This window comes from Diospyros lotus, chromosome 14, assembly GCF_014633365.1.
Source record: "Diospyros lotus cultivar Yz01 chromosome 14, ASM1463336v1, whole genome shotgun sequence".
Lineage (NCBI taxonomy): Eukaryota > Viridiplantae > Streptophyta > Magnoliopsida > Ericales > Ebenaceae > Diospyros > Diospyros lotus.
Window position 1 is genome coordinate 17,751,450 of NC_068351.1, and position 22,541 is coordinate 17,773,990.

A 22,541-nucleotide genomic window follows, 5' to 3' on the forward strand; every position below is an offset into this window, starting at 1 on the left:
TCATTAGAATTTCAATCTTAATTCATCTCGATCTAGATGAACACCCTTATTTCTCCTCTTCATAGTATTCCTCCAATTCCAGTTTGCCATTAACCTTAAGCAATAGATGATGAGGCTTCCTTCTTTCTCATTCAACCTTCTATAGACTATAACAACCAACTTCCATCTTTATCAATCAACTTTAGAAGCAATAAAAGAAGTCCAATATTCTTCATTGATGGTAGCTTTATCCTCATTAATAGCGAAGTCTTTTCTCTTAGGTTGTAGTGACATATTTCTATAATTTTTAGTTGATCTCCTCTTTGATTTGCCAGCAACAAACACATAGGTGGCAAGTGGAAAGCTTATTGCAACTAAGCTTAAGGGGTTGTAAATACCTTACTAGCAATGGGGTTGACAAAAGCCCTATCACTAACAGGGTTTATAAAGAGAAAAACTTAGACTTATTACCATTGCTAGCTAGGAATATTATCACTTCCATGAAACCCTATTTCTCTATTCTTTTTTTTTTTTCCTCTTTTATTTCTTTCCCACTTTTTTTTGCTTGCATTTGATAGGCATCTTGATAGAATGCCTCTAAGCTTGTGATTACATGGAAAATAGAGGCTTAGATCCTGTAGTATTGTAGAAAACCAAGACGTGTTATCATCATCGCCAACAACCACTCATTGGCATTGAAGAAAAATCCACCCATTGTTGAAATTCATAGTAGGCTAAGGTCGTCAACTATTTTTTATGAAGACATGCCTAGATTTGGGGTTGATCTAAGTTTTTTCATATGTGTATGTATAAAGTGAAATCTCGAGTATTCTTTATAATAGAGTAGCCCCATGATGATAGGGTTGGATTCTCTACAATTTCATTGGTCGACAATCATAAGAAAGAGAAACGAGGGGAGAAAAGAAAGAATAATAGAAGATAATAAAGGTAATGACAAAAAATGTGAGTGTTATTTTAAAAAAATGCAAGATTAATTGGTGTTATTTTACTAGTCTCAAATGTGTAATGTGAAATTTACCCTTATGATTTATATGAAATAAAGTAACACTTTGGTTGAAAAGAGTTAGGAATTAAGGATGGCAATGGGGAGAGTATGAGTAAAATACCCCCCCTAATCGTATCCATACTAATATCTCTATTCTCATTCTCGCCCCCATACTTGTACCATTTAGATATTTTGTTAAACCTACATCCCTAGGGATGGTTGTGGATTGGTTCAGTTACGATTCTTAACATAACTACAGCTGTATAATTGTGGTTCTATATTAGTAACCTTAACCACACTGTGTCCATAATCAATGAATTAATCATATTCACCATTTTTATCTGTAACAATTTTAACAAATTAAATAATTAAATACAATTTTTAATAAGAAGCAAATGTAAAAAAAAAGTATATGAAATTGAAAACTAAAATTAAATTACTCATTTACATTAAACTTAACCGAATGATTACACAAATTAGAATTAACCTCAAGAAATCTAGCAAATGAAACTAAAATCTTAAAATGATTATGCATTTTATAGGAAATGATTTTGCTTTTTTTTTGGGCGGTATTGTTATAATATATTTTAAGGTAATTGTTTGCTTAATTGAACATTATTATAAATAAATTAGTTAAGGATATTTTATAAAGGAATATATATTTAAATTATTAATTTATAAGCTAGTATTATTTATATATAAAAACTAATATTATATATAAAATTATCGTTTATGTTTACGGTCGCAATTTTCAATTACGGTTACCATTACAATTCTTTATAATAACCATAATCGTATTCATACTCATTTTACTCAATTTTTAATTATATCCACCAAACGTAATTATGAATTTTTTGATGGATTAGTCGATCCACGTCTATTCTTTTTCATCCCTATACTTGTAGTTTAAGTGGTATCTAATATGGGTACATATATACCTAATATAATTCACCATAACAAATTCATATTTATAGTTTAAATGATATATGTTAAGGGGAGGTGATAAATGTTCAAAATAAAGATGGGAGGGATTTACAATGAACTACAATGTCTATTGTGACAATGTAAGGGTTGATTTCAACTTAATGTTTTTTTCCAACTTGCATTCTTCCTACTTTCTTAACATGTTTATATGTTTTTTAATATTTTTTATATGAGAATGGTATTATGCGTACTGTGAGTTGTATCTTGTTGTGTTGGATACCTTGGATGGCTCGACAAGTGAGAGGGTATGATAGCTATTTTGGGTGTCGATATCTCTTTGTGGCAACTACAGAGATCGTTGTAGACCACTTACTTTATAGACAATAATTGACCCCACACTCGTCACTCACCTATGGTGATAATGTTAGCGTACATGATGGTAACAAGATGGATTGCTAAGAACTTAAGGAGACAATAGATGAGATGGACAATTAGATATGTTTTCGTCACCTTTGACCCAATCGACATAGATTCCACCATTGACACGTAGGTCTTTGAGATTGATATGTTAAATGTATAGTTGCACCCAACATCATCAAGTTAGAGTCATGATTATAGATTCATGTGTTTTGATACTCACAAGCTAACATATCACAGATGGATGGCACTTAGACTAATGTCCTAGGGTCTAGACGACTACATAGGATAAAAAAAAACACACATTGGGTTTATAGTTAGGTTATGTTTTGAAGACTTTGTAAATATTTTCCTCTTGTCATGTATATATGGATAATTCAACTTTCTTCTGATTATTAACTTCAAATTACATGTTTTGGCATTTGTAGACTTATTATGGTGTTAAGGTAAATGTTTTGTATTAGTTTTGTTTATATTGTACAAGTTAAAAGAATGAGGTAGGTTTTGATTTTTTTTTTAAATGGGTCTTGTATTAGACTTAGTTGCCATATAAATACACCATGAAGGAGTGTTTCCAGGATTGATATAGAATCACTCAATTATCAAGCATTTTTAATATCACAACCATTTATATTATTGCTAGTATTTTGACTTGTTATAATTGTGACTCGTAATCTAAATTTGAGTGAGAACCTTCAACTTATTTCGAAGAAGTTAATTGTCCTGAATCTGGGAGATGGATCATAGAGATGTAAGAAGAAATAGAATCATTACACAAAAATAGTACTTGGAGATTGATGAAATTACCCGAGAACAAGAAAATAGTTAAATGCAAATGGATATTAAAGAAAAAAGAAAGCACACCCAAAGTTGAACAAGCGAGGTACACAACCAAACGCGTAGCAAAGGGAAACAGTAAGATTTCAGGTGCCGACTTTATAGATGCATTTTTTTCCAATCATGAAACACAGTTCCAGGCATTACTTGGTATTGTAGCTATCCAAGATCTTGAACTTGAATAAATGGATGTTAAGATAACATTTTTACATAGGGAACTTGACGAGGATATCTATATGCATCAACCAAACGGTTTTGAAGTTTCAAGTAAAGAAGACTACGTGTGCATGTTAAATAAGTCTTTATATGGTTTGAAATAGTCTCCTTAGCAGTGGTATAAAAGGTTCGATTCTTTTATGATTAAGCACAATTTTAATAGATACAGTTATGACAGTTGTGTTTATTTTAAAAGGAACAAGAATGGGTCATTTATATATCTATTTCTATATGTTAATGATATGCTAGTAGCATCAAAGGATAAAAATGAGATAAGAAGATTAAAATCTCAGCTTAATAAAGAATTTGAGATGAAAGATTTGGGAATAGCAAAGAATATACTTGAAATTCAAATTTGACTGAAATTGAGACTCTTATTTTTGTTAGGAACTAGAAGATCAGGAACACAAACAATTGGAGGAATGACCTTGTCTTATTGAATAACAACTTTGGTTATATAATAACTTTATAGAAAAACTAATTGAAATCAACAACAGCCCACGTTTACAACTAAGTACGTGGTAAAAAAATAAGAAAATGGTCAAAGTAGGAACTACACTATCCTAGTTAATAGGAGATTATTAAATAGAAAGATAAATCCTAAATTCATGTCATTCCCTCCCTTAAACTAAATGCAACAAGCAATTAGTTTACTTTAGGTACTTCACACACTCCCAGCATACCACGCAACTTCTGGAACAGGTCAAGCTTGAGTGGCTTGGTCATCACATCTGCAACTTGATCTTGAGTGCCACAATGAACCAACTGCACAACCCTTTCCTTGTTTAAATCACACAGAAAATGAAAACGTACATCAATGTGTTTGCTATGACCATGTATCACAGGATTTTTAGATAACTTGATGGTAGAGCTATTATCGCAGAACATAGTAGTGCAATCACCTTGATCATAGCTGAGTTTTGTCAAAATTCTTTTAATCCACACAACCTGACATGTACAAGCTGTTGCAACAATAAACTTTGTTTCAATTATAGAGAGAGTGACAATTGGTTGTTTTCTTGAAGACCAAGACACTGCACCTGAGCTTAACATGAACACATAACCAACAGTACTTTTTCTATCCTCAAAATCTCTTGCATAATCACTATCAGTGTATGCAACCAATTCCTTGTTCCCTCCCTTCTTGTAGAATATCCCAAAGTTTGTAGTCCCTCTCAGATACCTCAAGACTCTTTTTGCCGCCAAAAGATGAAGCTTAGTAGGCTGTGCCATATCCCCGCTAATCAAGCTTACTACAAACATCATGTCTGGCTGAGTAGCAGTCAGATACATTAAGCTTCCCACAATTTGTTTGTAAAAGGTTGCATCCACTTCTATTCCATTTTCATCCTTAACCATCTTAAACCCTGGAACAATAGGATTGTGAACTGCATTGTTTTTTCCATTCCAAACCTCCTTAACGCATCTAATGCATACTTTTTCTAACTGATAAAAATACCATCACTTCTCTGTAGACTTCAATCCTGAGAAAATATCTCATTTTCCCCAGGTAAGTCATATCAAATTCACTCATCATTGAATTCTTAAATTCTTCAAACATAGCTTCATTATTCCCAATAAAAATCAAATCATCCACATATAAACAAACAATGAGAATTTTACCTTCTTTGTCTGTCTTGATGAAGAGTGTATGCTCACTATGGCACCTGTCAAATCCTTCCTTCATAAAATGTGATTCAATTCTACTAAACTAGGCTCGCGGAGCTTGCTTTAGTCCGTACAATGCTTTCTTTAGCTTGTAAACTTTGTGAGGATCACCTCTCTGCACATACCCTTCAAGCTACTCCACAAATACATCCTCACTTAATTCTCCATGAAGGAAGGCCGATTTTACATCAACCTGATAAATACTCCATTCTCTTTGTGCTGCAAGAGCATTGATCATTCTGACCGTATCCATTCTAGCTACTGGTGCAAACACCTTCGAGTAATCAACCCCATACTCCTGTGCATAACTCTTCGCCACCAATCGTGCTTTATACTTATCAATTTCTCCATGCTCATTGAGTTTCATTTTATACACCCACTTAACCCCAATTCTCTTAGCTCCTGTTGGTAGGTCAGTAAGAATCCATGTTTCATTCTTCTCGATAGACGTTATATATAAATCCATAGCTTGTCTCCATTTGCTACTCTTCACAGCTTCTTTGAAACACACCGGATCAACACTAGCAAACAATCTTAGATTAACATCAACATCTTCTTCAGAAAGTCCTTCACCACTTACATAATACCTCATCCACATTGGTGCCCTTCTATTTCTTTCTTCTTCTATGCTTGACATTCCTTTTGCATTTACAGGATTTGGCGAAACATTCTTACTCTCTACAGCACCATCATCACTCTTACCTTCTAACTCATTTGCATCATTCATATTTTCAACATCATCATTCCACTCTAAGTCAAGCAATAGCTGCTCCTCATAGCTCTTATCCCAATCCCATTGCTTTTCTTCCTAAAAATTGACATCTATGTTGATTATTACCCATTTTGAAACCAAATCGTAAAGATCTATACACCTTGGACTTTTCACTAACTCCCAAAAAAACACAGCTGAAGCTTTTGTTCTCCAACTTAGTTCTTTTAGTATCGGGTACATGGGCATGTGACACACATCCAAAAACTCTGAAATGTTCCACTGATGGCTTAACTCCACTCTATGCTTCTTGTGGAGTTACATTCTTCACAACAAGGGTTAGGGATCGATTCAACACATATATTGTCTAGTTGACAGCTTTAGGCCAAAATGTTTTGGGATTTCTTTTCTCCAAAAGCATACTCCTCACCATATTCATGACTATCCTATTCTTCCTCTCTGCAACTCTGTTTTGTTGAGGAGTATAGGCAGTAGTCAAATGTCTCTTTATCTCATTCCTTTCACAAAAATCATTGAATTCCTCCGAAGTAAACTCTCATCCATGATCAGTATGTAACCGCTTAATAAATGAACCAGTCTCCTTCTCCACACAATTTTTAAAATACTTGAATGTTGTAAATGCTACTGACTTCTCAATCAAAAAATAGACCCAAGATTTTCTACTATAGTCATTGAAAAAGCATAATAAATACCTCTTTTTACTGTTGGAAATGATAGTAATTGGACCACAAATGTCTGCTTGAATGAGTTGCAACCTTTGTGATGCTCTCTAGGTACTTATCTTTCAGATAGGATCTCTGTGCTGCTTTCCTATCATGCAGTTTGTGCATACAACATTTGAAGTAGGAAGCTGAGGTAAGCCACACACCATGTTCCTGGACTGTAAGGTTCTCAGACCTTGGTGACTGAGATGACAATATTTACAATGCCAGAAGTGCGAAAGATCCTATGATGTCGTCTGAAAGCAGGCCTCCTTCATTGGCTGAGACTTAGCCAACAAGACAAACATTTTGTTGGTTGTCATCTCGGTTTGAATGATCTGACCTTTATCTGGATGGTAGATCTGGCATTTTCCTGATTTGATTAGTATAACAAGCCCTCTTTTCTATAGTTTCCCTATGCTCAACAGATTATTTTTCAACTCCAATACATAAAAGACTTCTGTAACAACATAATTAAAGCCATTCATCTGCAATCTCACATTTCCCTTCCCAACTACACTCATCCTTGTGTCATTTCCCAATTTCACCTTGTGGCGAAAACCTTCATTAAACTCACAAAATAGTCTTTTATCTCCACACATGTGATTACTACATCTCGAGTCCAAAAAAAATGCATATTCTCTTTTGGCTTCATTAATATCTACATAAGACATCATGAGTATTTCTTCCTTTCTATTCATTTCTTCATCATTATCTAGCTCTGCATAATTTGCTTCTTTGTGCCAAGCTGGACACTCGTATTGGAAATGACCGAGCTTGTGACATTCGTAGCATTCAACAAGGGTTTTGTTGAATGGCTGCTTATTTCCCTAAATGTAGCTTTGCCATGACCTCTTCCACTATAGTTGCCCTCATAAGTCACCTTCAGAGCTTGTTCTTCACCATTTTGCTTGTCAAACTTCTGTTCATGGACAATCAACAAACTCTGTAGTTTATCAATAGAGAGCTCGTCTATATTCTTAGATTCCTCAATTGAACAAACTATGTAGCTAAATTTGTCAGTTAAGGATCTGAGAATTTTCTCCACCACAGTGACATCAGTCATTTTCTCCCCATGCACACGCATTATGTTTGCAACAGACATAACCCTAGATAAATAATCTGTGACCCTCTTTCCTAACTTCATTTCAAGGATTTCAAACTCTTTACACAGAGCTTGAAGAGTTGAACGCTTCACCCTTGCATTTCCTTCGTATTTTTTCTTCATAGAGTCCCAGATTCGCTTCGAAGTATAGTTCTGCAAAACAGTCTCCAAAATTGCTCTATCAATTACCTGGACAAGTTGTTCTTCACTTTGAGGTCTTTTAACTTTAACTTATCGAGTCTTCTTTACTATGCCTCAGACAAAGTTTCTCTAGCTTTTGGCTTTGCATAGCCAATCTCCACCAAGCTCCAATATTCTTTTGACCTCAGAAAATTTTATATTAACATTTTCCAATGGTCATAATAACCATCGAAACGGGGAATTACAGGTTGCACGAAATTCCCTTCACTCGTCATGCTTATCTCTGTTTGCAAGTCAATCAAAGTCCGCTACTTTTTTTCTTCTTAAGCCCAGTGGGGGCTCTAATACCAGTTTGTTAGGAACTAGAAGATCAGGAACACAAACAACTGAAAGAATGACCTTGTCTTATTGAATAACAACTTTGGCTATATAATAGCCTTACAGAAAAACTAATTGAAATCAACAACATCCCACCCTTACAACTAAATATGTGGTAAACAAACAAGGATATCGTTAAAGCAATAACTGCACTACCCTAGTTAATAGGAGATTATTAAACAAAAAGATAAATCATAAAATCATGTCAAATTTAACTGTGATTATGATTTTGAATTTGATTATGAAGAAGATGCCAAATTTGATTTTGATTAGGATTTATCTCGCATGCAGAAATATTCTCCTGACTCATCTTCTTATCAATGTATAATTTCTTATGTACATCTATAGATGAGTTTAGGTCTATAAATAGGTGTCCAATTCCATGAAATTAGTTGTAGCTATATCACTATTATTATACCAATATAATATTAGTGATATTTTGTTATTTTTGCCCATGGTTTCTTTCGATTTAGGTTTTTCACATTAAATTCTATATTCGTTTGCGTGGTTGATGGTTTGATTGTGGTTTGTTTTTTATCGGAATTCATAAAATACTAGTATTAGAGTTATTGAATCAAACCATTAGTTGTTGGCAAATCTTAGTTGTTAGATCTGCAGATCCACATCATCTTTCAACAATTCAGATTGTCTAGTTGTTGTTGTTGAATCAAACCATCAGTTATTGCTACCACTACTGTTGTTCGACGACCCATTTTGTTCACCATCACCGTCGATCAAGTAGGCTTCAATTGATCTGTTTTCTCTTACCAGCTCTTCTGCAAACGTTTGTTGATCTTCACGTGTAGTTCTTATTTGACCGTTTTCAAAGCCGAAAGTTGTTTTTCCTTTGTCGCCGTCAACGAATGCCATCACGCCTGTAACCATTTGGTTACTAGTTCGACCGCCCCTTAGTTGATCATCAATCGGTTTATCTCTTCCACATTTAGTTAACCACTACATATCGGCTAACCTCATATTCATTTTTTGTCACCTTCATCATCAACAACCTATCCTCAAGCTACTCCATACTTACCACCGCCTTCAACAATCATCGTCACTGTCTTCAAGTTTCTACCATTAAAGAAGCTTCAACTTCTTACCCAAATTTTGGCCTAGATCCTTGCCCAGATCTGATCTGACCTAGCCTATTCGTCCACTCCATATTTGCCAAATAGATCTAGATTTATTTTTTCTCAAATGTGCTATCCAGATTCGATATTTTGGTATGTTTTCTATTGAACTTTTATTTATTGATCATTTAGCATTATTTAGGGTTATTTGATCTTTGTATTAACTACTTTGAAGTATGATATTCCATTGTTGGACCAGAATATTAGATATTCATTATAGTAGGTTAAGATGCATGCAATTTTCGCACATATTGATTTAAATGAAGATGGAGTTATTAAGGTAGATTTACATTTGTGAATGTGGAGTCATTAAGGTTAGTAAATATACATTGAGGCTGATCATGTTACTTATGTTTTGAATGTGGTTGAAGATATCCACTACAATGAGCATTGTGTGAATTTGATTTGTATTTTTCATAGTGCAGATTTAGTTGATATTCGTCAAGGAGATTAATTCTTCGTGATTTTGTTGAAAGAAAGAATTATGAATAATTCTATATTTGAATTTCATGTGAAGGTAGAGCTTGTTATAATTGTGATTCAGAATTTAAATTTGACTAAGATTGAGACTCTTAATTTGACTGTGATTATGAATTCGAATTTAACTATAATTAGGATGTCAAATTTTATTTTTATTAGGATTTATCTTGTATGCAAAAATATCCTCTCGACTCATCTTTTTATCAGGATGTAATTTCCTATGTACATTTACAGATGTGTTTATGTCTATAAATGAGTGACCAATGCCCTAAAATTAGTTGTAACTATATTACTATTATTATACCAATATTATCTTAGTATTATTTTGTTCTTTCTTATCGTGATTTTTCCCAATTCGAGTATTCCATGTTAAATTTTGTATTCGTTTGTGTAATTAATGTTTTGATTGTGGTTTGTTTTCGATTTAAATTCATAACATGACTTATAAATGCTTCCAATAAAAGCATTTTTTGTAATATCCTGATATTTTGGGAACAAATGATAATTATTAATTTCTGCATTTGAAGTGATTTATGATTTATTGAAGTTTTGTGGATTTGAATTATTTTATGGGTCAATATTAATTTATTTGTTTTAAAAAATTGGACAAGTAATTATTTGGAGAGAATTAAGGTACAAGTGTTATTATTAAGTGGGGTGTAGGTGTTTATTTTTGGAAATTATGGGGTATGGGTGTAATTTCTGAAATCTAGCTAGGGATCACTTTAAAATTAATTGGATGCATGTATATGTTGAGGAAGCTTGTGGATCAGGTAGCACCCATGCGGGAGGCTGGGCTTGGGGTCGTGGGTTCGAGGCCTAGGCTAGACGCGGCTGGGGGGGAAAAATGGCTGGATTTGTTCAGCTAATGAGCGCCCAAAATGACCTCGTTTTAAGGAGGCGTTGGTGCAGTCACTAGTTGTCAGGCGGCTAGTGCTTAGCCGCCCACCTATTTGTTATTTTAAACTCTCAATTACAGTGTGTTTTGGGCAACAACAAAATGAGAATTTAGAGAAGAAGAATGTGAACAGTAGCAGGAAAAATTATAGGTAAATTTGGGGAAAATTTCATTTAATTGGAGTGTGAGGATACCGAGTAAGTGGGAAAAGTATTCTAGTAATTCTGTATAGTTGGAATTTAATTTAGAGTGTGATTTTACTAATTTTGGTAAAATTATATTATTTTACTTGTATTAATTTAGCGATGTGTGAGCTCAAAGGTCTCTACTTCCTTTGCACGGTTCCTTTGCTTTATGAGTTCCATCCCCTTCCTTGGTCTGATTCAGTTTCGAGTATTATTTATATGAATTATAGATTTCTTTCGTGTAAATTAAATAAGAGACTTCTACAATTTTATTTGTTAAATGCTTACAAGGTATTATATCGCCCATGTTCCCTTGGGAATGATGTTGAACTGATTTGGGGCTAGGTTCTTAGAGGTTAGGGTATAGTTAGGAGTCCCTTAGAAGTGAGTATTTGTAATTGGGGACAGGAGCTGTCGAGCGATGAGGCAAGTGTTGACCATTCAACGACGATGGAAAAGATCGTTGGTTGGTCAATGAAGGCTGTCGACCGATTCCTCTTAGTCACGGACTGTCGACTAGTGCTGGGTTACTGTCGATCAACTCTGCCATTATGTAACATATTGCATGGCATTGTAGCTCATGGGATTGAGCTTACATCATTGGGGGTAACATAAGATGTGAATGCTTAGACATGAACATTTTAGAATGACTAGGTGCACAAGCATTGTATTAGGTGTGTATTACTATGTGAACAAAGCATGGCCTGATACCTGGCTTATGGGGGTCAATGTATCACGTCGATACTTACTACGCCATTGCATATATTATTTGTTCCATTCATGGCTACAGTATGGTGTGATATGGAGTTGACCCTTGATAGCTTTCAATTGAGCGCGACTTCGGGTAGCTATAACTAGGGAACTCTGGCATGTAGATTATTTTATGTGGGCCTCGGGCTCATGTGGCTTATGCTAGCCAGTTATGGTTGCAATAGAATTGTATGCTAAGACTTGGGTGCAAGGTTGTGCATTTCTTATGTGGGCCCTAAGGACCATTATGTGTATTGGTATATTTAAGTTGAGAACTGGATATCTTGGTGTATGGCATGATGCGACATTATCATTTATAGCACAACATTTTGTGGGGTGTATTCTGGGTGAGAGATCTATCCCTAGCCTTATCATTATTTTTTCTACTATGCTTGTTGAGTCTTGTGGCTCACCTTGTTTTAACATCATTCTAGGTATGGAAGCTGATGGCGATGATGGGTTTTATAGCATGTTTTCTCTAGGTGGCTATGTGTACAGAGCAATCTTGACCGAAAAGATCTCTGGGAGTGAGTTGTTGATAGGGACTTAGATAATAGGTTTTGTCATATTTGTATAATTGATGCTTTGTTATGTAAGAAGAGCCCCTGAAATATGTATGTACAATTTATCTACTTCTACTGTTGTATAGCTGTGGGGCAAAATTTCAACCCATATATAAGAGTCATAAGAGTGTTTATAAAGAAAAAAATGAGAATATTTTTGGGGCATTACATTTTTATTCTCCTCGTAATCATTTAAAGTGTGGTTGTAGGGAGCCCCAACCCGACAACCCTCAAGCCAGGGAAGCCGAAGTGGATTCCCTAAAAAAGAGATAAACATATACAAACACAACGAAAGCATAATATACATAGATAAGTTATCAAGAATGGATAAGATTATACACAATAAGAACCACTAGTCAGTCGCTAGGGTACTACCATACACAACCACATTAAGAATAAAACGACATCTTCTCGCACCCAAGAACAACAATGGAATAATCTCCATTGACTATGTAAAATCTAAGGAAAATTTGGCTAATCCTTTGACTAAAGGAGTGACAAAGAAATAAGTCTCCTCTACATCGAAGGGAATGGGGTTAAAGCCTGAGAAATGAGTGTTTCGATGGAAACCTAACCCAGTTGACTGGAGATCCCAAGATCTGGGTTAAATAGTCAAACTGGCTGTAACGATTCATGGATTACACACTATAGTTCCTTCCTCGGTTCCCGGTAGTAAGAGAACGTGTATTATGTTGGTGATACAGGTAATATTGATATCTTATTATAAGAGTAGTGACAAAATACTATTAATCAATGATTACCTATCTGAGAGTAGAAATGCATCGTTTCTATGAGAACTGTTCTAAAGGCTTGGGTTCTCTAGAGCTCTCATGAATTCAGGATGCTGTCCATGACCAAAATGGACACAATCGTATAGAACTTGAAGGTACAAGACGAGTTGCATGTGGTATTTGTTCTCTCAATTTACCATTGGAATGATAGTTCAAGAGTTGAACTCACTATTTCTTCAGTAAGTTCATTAGATATCCATTAAGAAAATGTTCAACTCCAAAAAAACACCTTACCTGATGCATAACTTGTCTGTTCGCTCTCTATTGCATTGTGTCAGTTTATTTGGTTTAGCACACTTACACTCATGTGGGGGATTGTTGTGTATATTAGTGTGTGAGTATGGGTATTTGTCCCACATTGGTTGTATAAAGAGATGGGAGTGGGTATTTATACTCCTCAATCTCATATAGGTTTGGGCCCTAAGGGGCACCCAGATTTTGTGAGAGGGCGAACCACTTAGCCCTAGCGCGCGCCGCCACCCTCATCATCCTGACGGGTCGGCGAGCCGGGTCATTTAATATATATTTTTATATAAGAGAAATTAACGATTTTTGTATCTTAATTTATTTCTTATTATTTCTGCTTCCGTCTTTATCAGCGACAATCTGGTTTCCTTCGGGTCTTTGGGCAAACATCCATTGATCTTTCCCGGCCCCTTCAACTGCTCCAAGCATCGGCTTTTACTCCGGCAATCAATGCCACTTTGAAGGATGCGTTTGTTCGGCCCCCTCGACCCAACTATAAAAGGGATGGTCTAACTTCGCTGTGAAGCAGATCATTTTCAGCCTTCTCATGTGTTGGTTTCCCCTGTGCACTGTTAGTTAACAGAGAGTGAGTACCGCTAATAGTTGTGCTAGATCCGGTCGATCGTGGTCGCCATTCACCGGAGTAAGCCGTTGTATCCTGCATCGACAGTCGCCGAAGCCTGCTAGTGACCGGATGTAACACCCAGGATTTTTATAGGAGTAATCTTTTTTAAAGAAGATAAGATGGATTCAGGATTCAAAAAGGAACGGGTGAATATCATGCAAAATGTAGTGTATTTTAGGAAATTTCGGGCAAAAGTGTAATTTCTCAAAAATAATTGGAGATCATTTCGGAGACAAGAATGGTACCCAAAAGTGAAGAAGCATTGTAAGAATTATTGGAAATGGAGGAATAGCATTTAGAAGGCAAAAAGTGGGATTCTCAAAGTTACGAGGGGTAAAAGTGTAATTTATGAAAATCGTGGGCCGAAATGATAAAAGCCAAAAGCTTAGTCATCATGAAGCTAGCAAAAAATCAGCAATTGGCCAATCCCAAATGGCCAAGTGTCCTTCCAAGTGGCACAATCTAATTGGCCACAAATTCTATAAAAAGCTTAAACCCAACCAAAACAATTCATGAAAATTTGAGGCAAGGTTGGGTCGTGTGAGAGAATTAAGGGTGAGGAATCTGTTCTTCAGAAATAAAGGAGATTCTGCCAAAGAAACGAGGTAGATCGGTGAGGGAACGAAGGAGATACAAGTCCCGTCGAGAAATCTGCACGTCGTCAGAATCTGGGCTCGAATCGCCAAAAAACAGCAACGTTTAATTTTATAATCTTGTAAAGGGAAGAAAGAGTGAGGTGTATGAACAAACGGGGGTTGAATCGAAGTTAAAACGAAGGAGAAAAGCCCAAAAAATCGAGCTACAATGCACCTGCGTCGGAGAAAGACACGGCGCGTGTAACACACGCGCCGCTGTTGGCCACGAGTGGGGTGCGTGGGTGCATTCCTAGGGGCGCGTGAGAGCGCATGTGAGGCCCTTTTTACCTAAAATTTTGTACACTTATACCTCTATTTATTCCCTGTAAGCCTATATAAAAATATTTTATTTTGGTTTTACGAAATCTTTTATTTTATGCAGAACAGCCTAACCGACAACTGTGAATAGTACCGGGTCAGGTAACTTTGGTGGGTGACTCCTCTTCTTTGAACTCTTGCATCTTTTACATGTTGTACCTTCATTCAGGTTGTTTGTATATCATTTAATACCATTGGTTCGCATTTTCATACACTTGGACATGCATCACTACATTCATGGCTAGTGACATTGAGATGGGTTGCATCATGTACGTGGTTTTGGACCACACCCTCACAAGTCAGGGAAGGCTGAAACTTTTGTTAACATGATGGCCTGCAGGGGTGATTGCAACGCCCTGGGTCACTACCATCGGGTTACTTCACGACATACTGCATAATGCATTTGTATGCACCTTTAATACTGAGTTATCCACTTAGATATCACAATCTAACTTGGGTGTTTCATACCATTGGAACATTCCACGATCTAGGTGTGGCAAGTGTTTCAGGTACCCTGGAAGCAAGTAAAGGCAAAAGGAAGCTGCTACTCAATATTAACCTCATTTTACTTACCTTGTGATAAGCCAAGTTGTTGTAATTATAATACTCAAGACAACTCTTACTTATTACTATTCACCATTTGGAATGTTTGGGAAATTTGTTCTTGCGAGAAAATGATAAAGGATTGGATGTGGAAATTACCAAGTTATGTTATGGATGTACTTTTATTTCCTATTCAAACCCCTAAAAAGAATACAATCGAAATCACCACTTATGAAAGACTCATGGTTCATAATGTTATACGTGGGACCATTACACGCTAAGCAACCAAATAAATAAACATGGGTTCTCAAAAAATAAAAAAACTTTTTTGTGATGTCATTCTGACTAATTGAATACGTAAAACATGGAATCACAAGAAATACCAAGGCTCAAGCTGCAACGTATTCTTCTTGAAGGTTACAAGTTTATACCTCATATTTATCTAATACCTTCCTAACACGTTTCTCCAGACTTGGAATTTAAAAACATTTAAATACCATAAGGAAGTGGGAAAAACGTTAATGAGTTAATTAACGCCTCCTATATTTAAATTTTGAAACTAATGCATTAAAATTGATCCTGGAATTTACGGGGCATTACATCGGAGCAGGGCATTACTGTATTCAAGACAACACTTCAAGCATGCCTCGGTTATCGGTTGCTTTCTTCGTCTTGTCGTGCTGTTGTTTTTATCGGATCTGTGTTTCCCGGTTGGAACCCACTTCACTGGAATCCGAGTTTGCTTTCCTTATCGTTGTGCAAGCTGCAGTTAATATTCTCACATATATATTGTTACTATTAATCTGCTGTTGCGATCAATAATGGTTGTTGTTGTTGATTGAGGTTGCAATTTATGTTATAGCTACTGTTGTTCTAACATCATCAACCTTGATTGCTACTTATGCAAGAAAGACCAAACAATTACGGATTTTGTATTCAAGCTAGCAATTGATCACGCGTCAAGAATTGAATAGCGGCTGTCTACGCAATCAAAACACACAAGCATAAACATTAAAATCAGAAGAGACATAAATATTCAAGAGAAACTCAGATTGCAAGTAAACTCAAAAAGATCTCACAGTATTCTTCAACATGGCTTCAAAATATCATTCTACTGAAAAACCAAAGTTTAGCCACACATAATGAGATAAAGAACACAAAAAGAAGAGAAAATAAGAAAATGATGCTTCTTCCTTCTCTGGATGTGCTTCTCTGCCTCTTTTTCTTCCCGCATGTTCTTCCCTTCTCAGGCTTGGTGCGAGACCTTAAATATCCCCCAACACAGAATCCAAATTAGCAAAGGAATTAGGGTTTCCTAGACTCATGTAACTTATGAGCCAATTTTGGGTCAGATAACAAGCTTTCTGGGCTTTGTCCCGTTCTTAAGAATTGTAGTTTGAAATGTTTATACAAATTTAGACTTTTTAATCTCTTGATTTGGACATTATAAGCTCAAGTTATATCCTTTTAAAGATTCAGTGTTCGTGTAGAATTCTAATCCGATTAAGATTTGACCCAACTTTTCGGCCCTAATGTTGAAGCAATGTTTCGAGGCCCAAACGAACTCGTATTTGGACAAATAATACCATTATGGAAATCCCAAGAAGTCCTCTACAAACTCTCTGAAGACCTCATTCATTTTCTTGAACTCTAACATGATCAAAAATCTGTAAGAAGCGCAAAATGTCAAAATATTAAAAAGTTGAAATTTTCTAAGTAAAAGCCCAATTTACTCTAACCTGTCCAAAATTGCCTTAACCATAAAAATAAGCATAAATCAACACAATAAGGCATAAAGCTCACCCAAAAGACCATATGTAAGGGAAATAAATATATGAAATTATGCACTCATCAAAGGCCTAGCTTCATTCCGTGAAGGAAATGGGAGAGTGAAGAAACTCTCCCGAGACATTTTGGAGACTCAATACATCATCTTGATTAATCCTCGAAAGACATAAAAGTCATCAATGAGAAAATCTCTCAAAGCCACCTGTAAGTCTCCACTGACCCAACTAAGTCAACCCCGAACTTAGAATCACGATCGGCTACTATTCTCATGTTCATCTCTCTCTAATTTAACTTCTTTTTAACTATACGTACTAGGTCTCAACCACGTGCATATAGGTATGGTAGAAATCTATGTAACCGAATTATCTTCTAGGGCATATACTCATCCTTAAACTTAATCCATTTTTCTCTGCATCTTGGCCACTTATATATATATATATATATGACTCAGCCTGCTGACAGGGTCTTGGCCGTATACACAAAAACCCCATGCAAACTAAACTCATCCTTCTACCAAGCCTAACATAGATATTCACATGCTTCTCAGTCGTGTATATATATATACACACCACTCTCCATGCTAACTGGGCACTATATATAAACATGCATAGCAGAAAAGCTAACCCACTTATCCGCACAAGCTAAGTTACTAAACCTCAAAGAAATCAAGAGAAGGAAATAGGAAAATGAGAGCTTTCAAATGGAAGGAAAAAGAAGGAGAGGGTAGGATGCTTGCCTAAAATAGAGAAGAAAATCACCCAAGAAGCTGCTGGCTGAGCTCTCATTTTTCTTTCTCTGTTTTCTTCTTCTTTCTTATTCTTCTCTTCTTCTTCCTGCTTATTCTTCTTCTTCTTCGCCAATATACTCACAGATGAATAATATGAGCATCTGGAATGTGTATATATATATATATATGAGGGATAAAGTTTAATGGGCTTATACGCGTGGCATAAATGAAGGAAAAGTTTCCTCGATATGGCCTTAAAAATCGAGGTTTGGTCATGAAAATGGCCTAGGAAGTCGCTGATAGTGGAGGTCATTTGGATTAGAGAGAGGTCATCCAGATGTAATGGCCTTATGATTGTGAGAGCCATCTGGATATGACAAGGGTCATCCGGATGTAAGAGATAAGGCTGGGTAAAGCTTATGTGAGTTGCATCTGGATGCTACAGTAGGTATCTGAATATAATGGCTTGATCATTGAGAGAGTCATCAGGATATGAGAGCAACCATCTGGATACTAGAGACAAAGACTTGAGAGGGACATCCGGATATTAAACCACCTATCCAGATGCTAGAGACAAAAGCTGAGAAGGATATCCGGATATATCACTCAAAAAGCCATTAAAGAAAACTTTAAGCCTAATTTTGACCTTAATGTAGCCCGAATATATGAAAACTCAATACATAAAAGTTGTAGATCTTTTTCTTGTCGTTCCATATCATCTTGCATCACCTCAATTAGTGCTTGGACGAGAGAGTTATGGCCAAAATACGAAGCAGTGTCGAAACTGCCCAGAACCCATCTCCATATTCGGATATCCCAACTCTAGATCCGGATATGGTTCACTCATATTCGGATGCTACATGCCATATTCGGATATTACTCACAAGAACTCAATGAGGAGATCCGAATAAGCCCTCTTCTCACCCGAATACCACTCACAAACTCAATGAGACATCCGAATAAGCCTTCTTCTCATCCAAATACCAATCACAAACTCAATGAGACATTCGAATAAGTCTTCTTCTCATCCGAATACCACTCATAAACTCAACGAGACATCCGAATAAGCCTTCTTCTCATCCAAATGCTAGACACATCAACAAGTGCATATCCGAATGCTATGGCCACTCATCCGAATGCAACACACCTGCTACAAATCAACAAGTCCGAATGCATAGAGAGGTATTTGAATGCCCTAAGCTTATAACCGAATATCACCATACCTCATTCGGATACCTCATCCTTATATCCGAATACCTCACTCTCCCATCCAGATATTCTTGCTTCTATTCGAATACATCACCTTCCATCCGGTTATCTAAACTCCAATTCATATATAACTTTATATACATTTGGATATTCTAACTTATATATGCATACACCACGCCTTAACACCCAAATACTTAGAAAATAATTGCCAAACACAATATGCTACATATATAAGCTAACCAATTGAACCTCAAGGTACAATAAAACATTGCATCACTAAATTCGGGTCATTACAAAATATTTATATACTAATCCCAATTCTTTTCACTAAATTTTTTTTTTAACATTTTGCTCCCATGATTTGAAACTAGAACTTGCCAAATCTCTCCTGCACACATAACCACCTGGCTATAAGACTCCCTTATTTATTGATATGCAACAATTAAATTTATTTTTACTAAACCAACTCCCAGATTCTAAAATTATACTTAAATCTCGATAATTTCAAAAACTTCCAATCACTTTCTCATTCAAAAATACAATAAATTTAATGTCAGCATTCAATTCCTCAACTCACAGCTAACTAATAAATCATAAATAAATTTTTTCAAATACAATATTAATTTATTTTTCCAAAATACCAAGGTGTTACAAATTTTAATTTTGAAAAACTTCTTTCTAATGAAGCTACAGTAACAATAATTGTTAATAATATTTTATAAGCTATCAATTCAATTGAAAAATAATTTACTTTTTTTTTTATAAAATTTAGTATCGCAAATGGTGTTTTAATTTATATGATTATAATTTCTTTTAAATTTTTTAATTGTGAAAATAAATCTAAACCATCAATATTAGATAGCATATCATGTTTTAGAAAATTTTCACGATTTAAACAATTTTTCTTTAAATTATCATCATTAAGCAATTTTAACTTTTCTACGTTGAAACCAAAAATATCTTTATAAATTTTTAATTATTTAAATCTATTTTGTAGAGAAGAAATAGCATGATGAACTAAATATGTAAAATAATTAATTTTAAAAGATTATTTAGTAGATAATTTTATCTTTTCATTTTCATTCTCATTAAATTGTTTCTTTCTCCTTATTGTACGTTTTTTACAAAATTTTGGTTCTATATTATTTTGCTTTGCAATCTCTTTAACAGATATCATAAAAGATTTAAAATCAATTTCTCTATAATTTTTTTAAAAATAAATTAGACATTCAAGTTATCCAATGGTAATGTCTATATCTTTACTTTGTAAATATCTATATATATATATATTATAATAAAACAGCCGTGAAAGTTTTTTCCTATCCATTTTCACTTTCTATTTCGATATTTTATTATATTTTGTTTATTTTTTTGCTTACCTGAAATGGAATTTTTATAGATCATTAGTTAAGTCTAAATTTGTGAAAAACGTGTAGTTCTTGAAACTTGTAAATAGTTTTATTCATGGTTAAATAGTGTTTGAAGAATGTGTAAGTATGCTGGTATAAGAAGAGGCAAAATCTAATCCATATTATTAATTTTTAAATATTAACATAAAATTTTAATTAAAATAAATTATAGAAAAAATAGACTTTTTTAAATCGGAAAATATCTTGAGATATCAAGTAATACTGCCAAATACCGACTGCCAAGTATATTTTTTTAAAAAATAAATTTAATTTTTATTTTATTTCTCATAATTTACCTCTCATTCTCTCTCAATAAAGCCACCACTCAAAACTCTAAAACTCTTAATTAGTTTCATGTAAAAAAAACACAAATCTTATATATGTTTACGTTATTACTTAATTTTAAAAAATAATTAGTTTGTAGATTATGTTAAATTAGTTATTTAGGCAAAATTGAATTATTTTAAATAAGTCGTTTAAGTTATTTTGACAAAATTAATATTTTGTATAAGTTATTTATATTTATCATATGTTGTCATATTTCTTTTGAAAATTTTATTATGTTTTATATTTTTATTATTTATGTTATTAATTTATTATATGTTGTCGTATTATTTATTATTTTATATAATTTATTTATATTTATCATATATTAAATTAATTATTAATTTATGAAAAATGTGTAATTCTTGAAATTATAGATGGAATTTATGGTTGTGAGGTTGTTAATTTTAAATAAATTTAATACATATAAACTTTCGTGTGTCGCACGAGAATGAACTAGTTTACTAACTATATTAACAGCAAACAACATATCGTACCAATAATCATGCCTAACAAAAAATCATAATTTTCTATCTCATTTGTTGCTTTAGATATATCTTAACTTTTTGTTTTAATTAAGATCCTTGGTAGTTTCAACTAACTGATATAAAACATCTTTTATTTGTGGAGATTGAAATTTTATTACGTTAACACTTTCAATATGACTTTCCCAACGTGTTTGTGATAATAAAAATTTTCATCTTTTTGTAAAACAAAAAAATAATATGTATATGTGCTGTTTGACTCTAAAAAATGTCATAGTATTAACACATGAATTAGTCATATATCACAAATAATTAAATTAAGATTGTGACAACCACATGGTATATAAATGCTCTAGAATTTATATATAATAATCTTTTTTGTACACTTTGCTGCTTTTCATATTATATCCATTATCATATGATATCCATTATCATATCCTTACATTCTTTATATCAAGTTCAAGATTTGTTTATTTTACTTGTAAGTATATTAAAAATATCTTGACCAAAAGGTATTATTTATTTTTAAAAAATCTATAAAACACTCTTCTATTTTTATCGAAATTGTTGAAATATCTACACATCTTAATATAAATTACATTTGTTTTTCGTGACTTGCATATGGGTTACAATCAAGTATAATTGAAAAATATTTTAATTTTTTTAGTAATGATATTTTTTATTTTTAATGTTGAAATATTTATCAACTCATTTTGCATATTATGAACAAGGTAATGGTTATGAATTTCTTTATTTTGAATGCGTTTAAGGTGTTCTTATATTATTGGATCAAACTCAGTAATCATTTCAATTAAGCTAAAAAAAATTCATTATTATCTTGATAAACCTTCTCATTTGTACCACGAAATGCAAAATGATTTTTTGAAAGATTTTTCACAATAGCAATAATTATTATTAATACATTATTCCAATGGTCTTTCTCTTTATTTTTTTTATAAATATCGATAAATTATTTTATTTTTAAGTAATTTCATCTCAGCATCAACCCAAGTGTTCATATTTATAGCATGTTCATTATTTGTTTCATGACTTTTAAGTTTGACAGTAAGATTTTTTTAATCTTCACGCATTTTATTTGGTAATTGACTTGTATTTGATTTCAAACTAAATAATTTACAATAATAACAAAATATTTTATTTAATTCTTTTGAATATACTAGCCATCTTCTATTATGTTTTTCTCTATTTGGTAAATTCCCAATGTAATAAATTATAAAAAAGTGTATAGAATTTTTATCTCTTAGAAAATCTAAAACGTGTCTAATTGGACATTTCTTAAGTAATAAAGCAATTGGTCTTTGAGTCCAAATTT

The 22,541-nt window shown here is 33.8% G+C and overlaps 1 protein-coding gene across 1 annotated transcript; it reads right to left on the reverse strand.

Moving 5' to 3' along the window:
* Positions 1 to 4,024: 4,024 nt before the first annotated feature.
* On the reverse strand, positions 4,025 to 4,738 carry LOC127790922 (secreted RxLR effector protein 161-like). The gene has a single exon (XM_052320653.1). It carries the CDS (start codon positions 4,736 to 4,738, stop codon positions 4,025 to 4,027), a length of 714 nt encoding a protein of 237 aa, XP_052176613.1.
* Positions 4,739 to 22,541: the final 17,803 nt, after the last annotated feature.

Bases quoted from the DNA above. Each gene is read 5' to 3' on its own strand.
- LOC127790922 (XM_052320653.1), bottom strand. From the start codon at position 4,738: ATGGTTAAGGATGAAAATGGAATAGAAGTGGATGCAACCTTTTACAAA.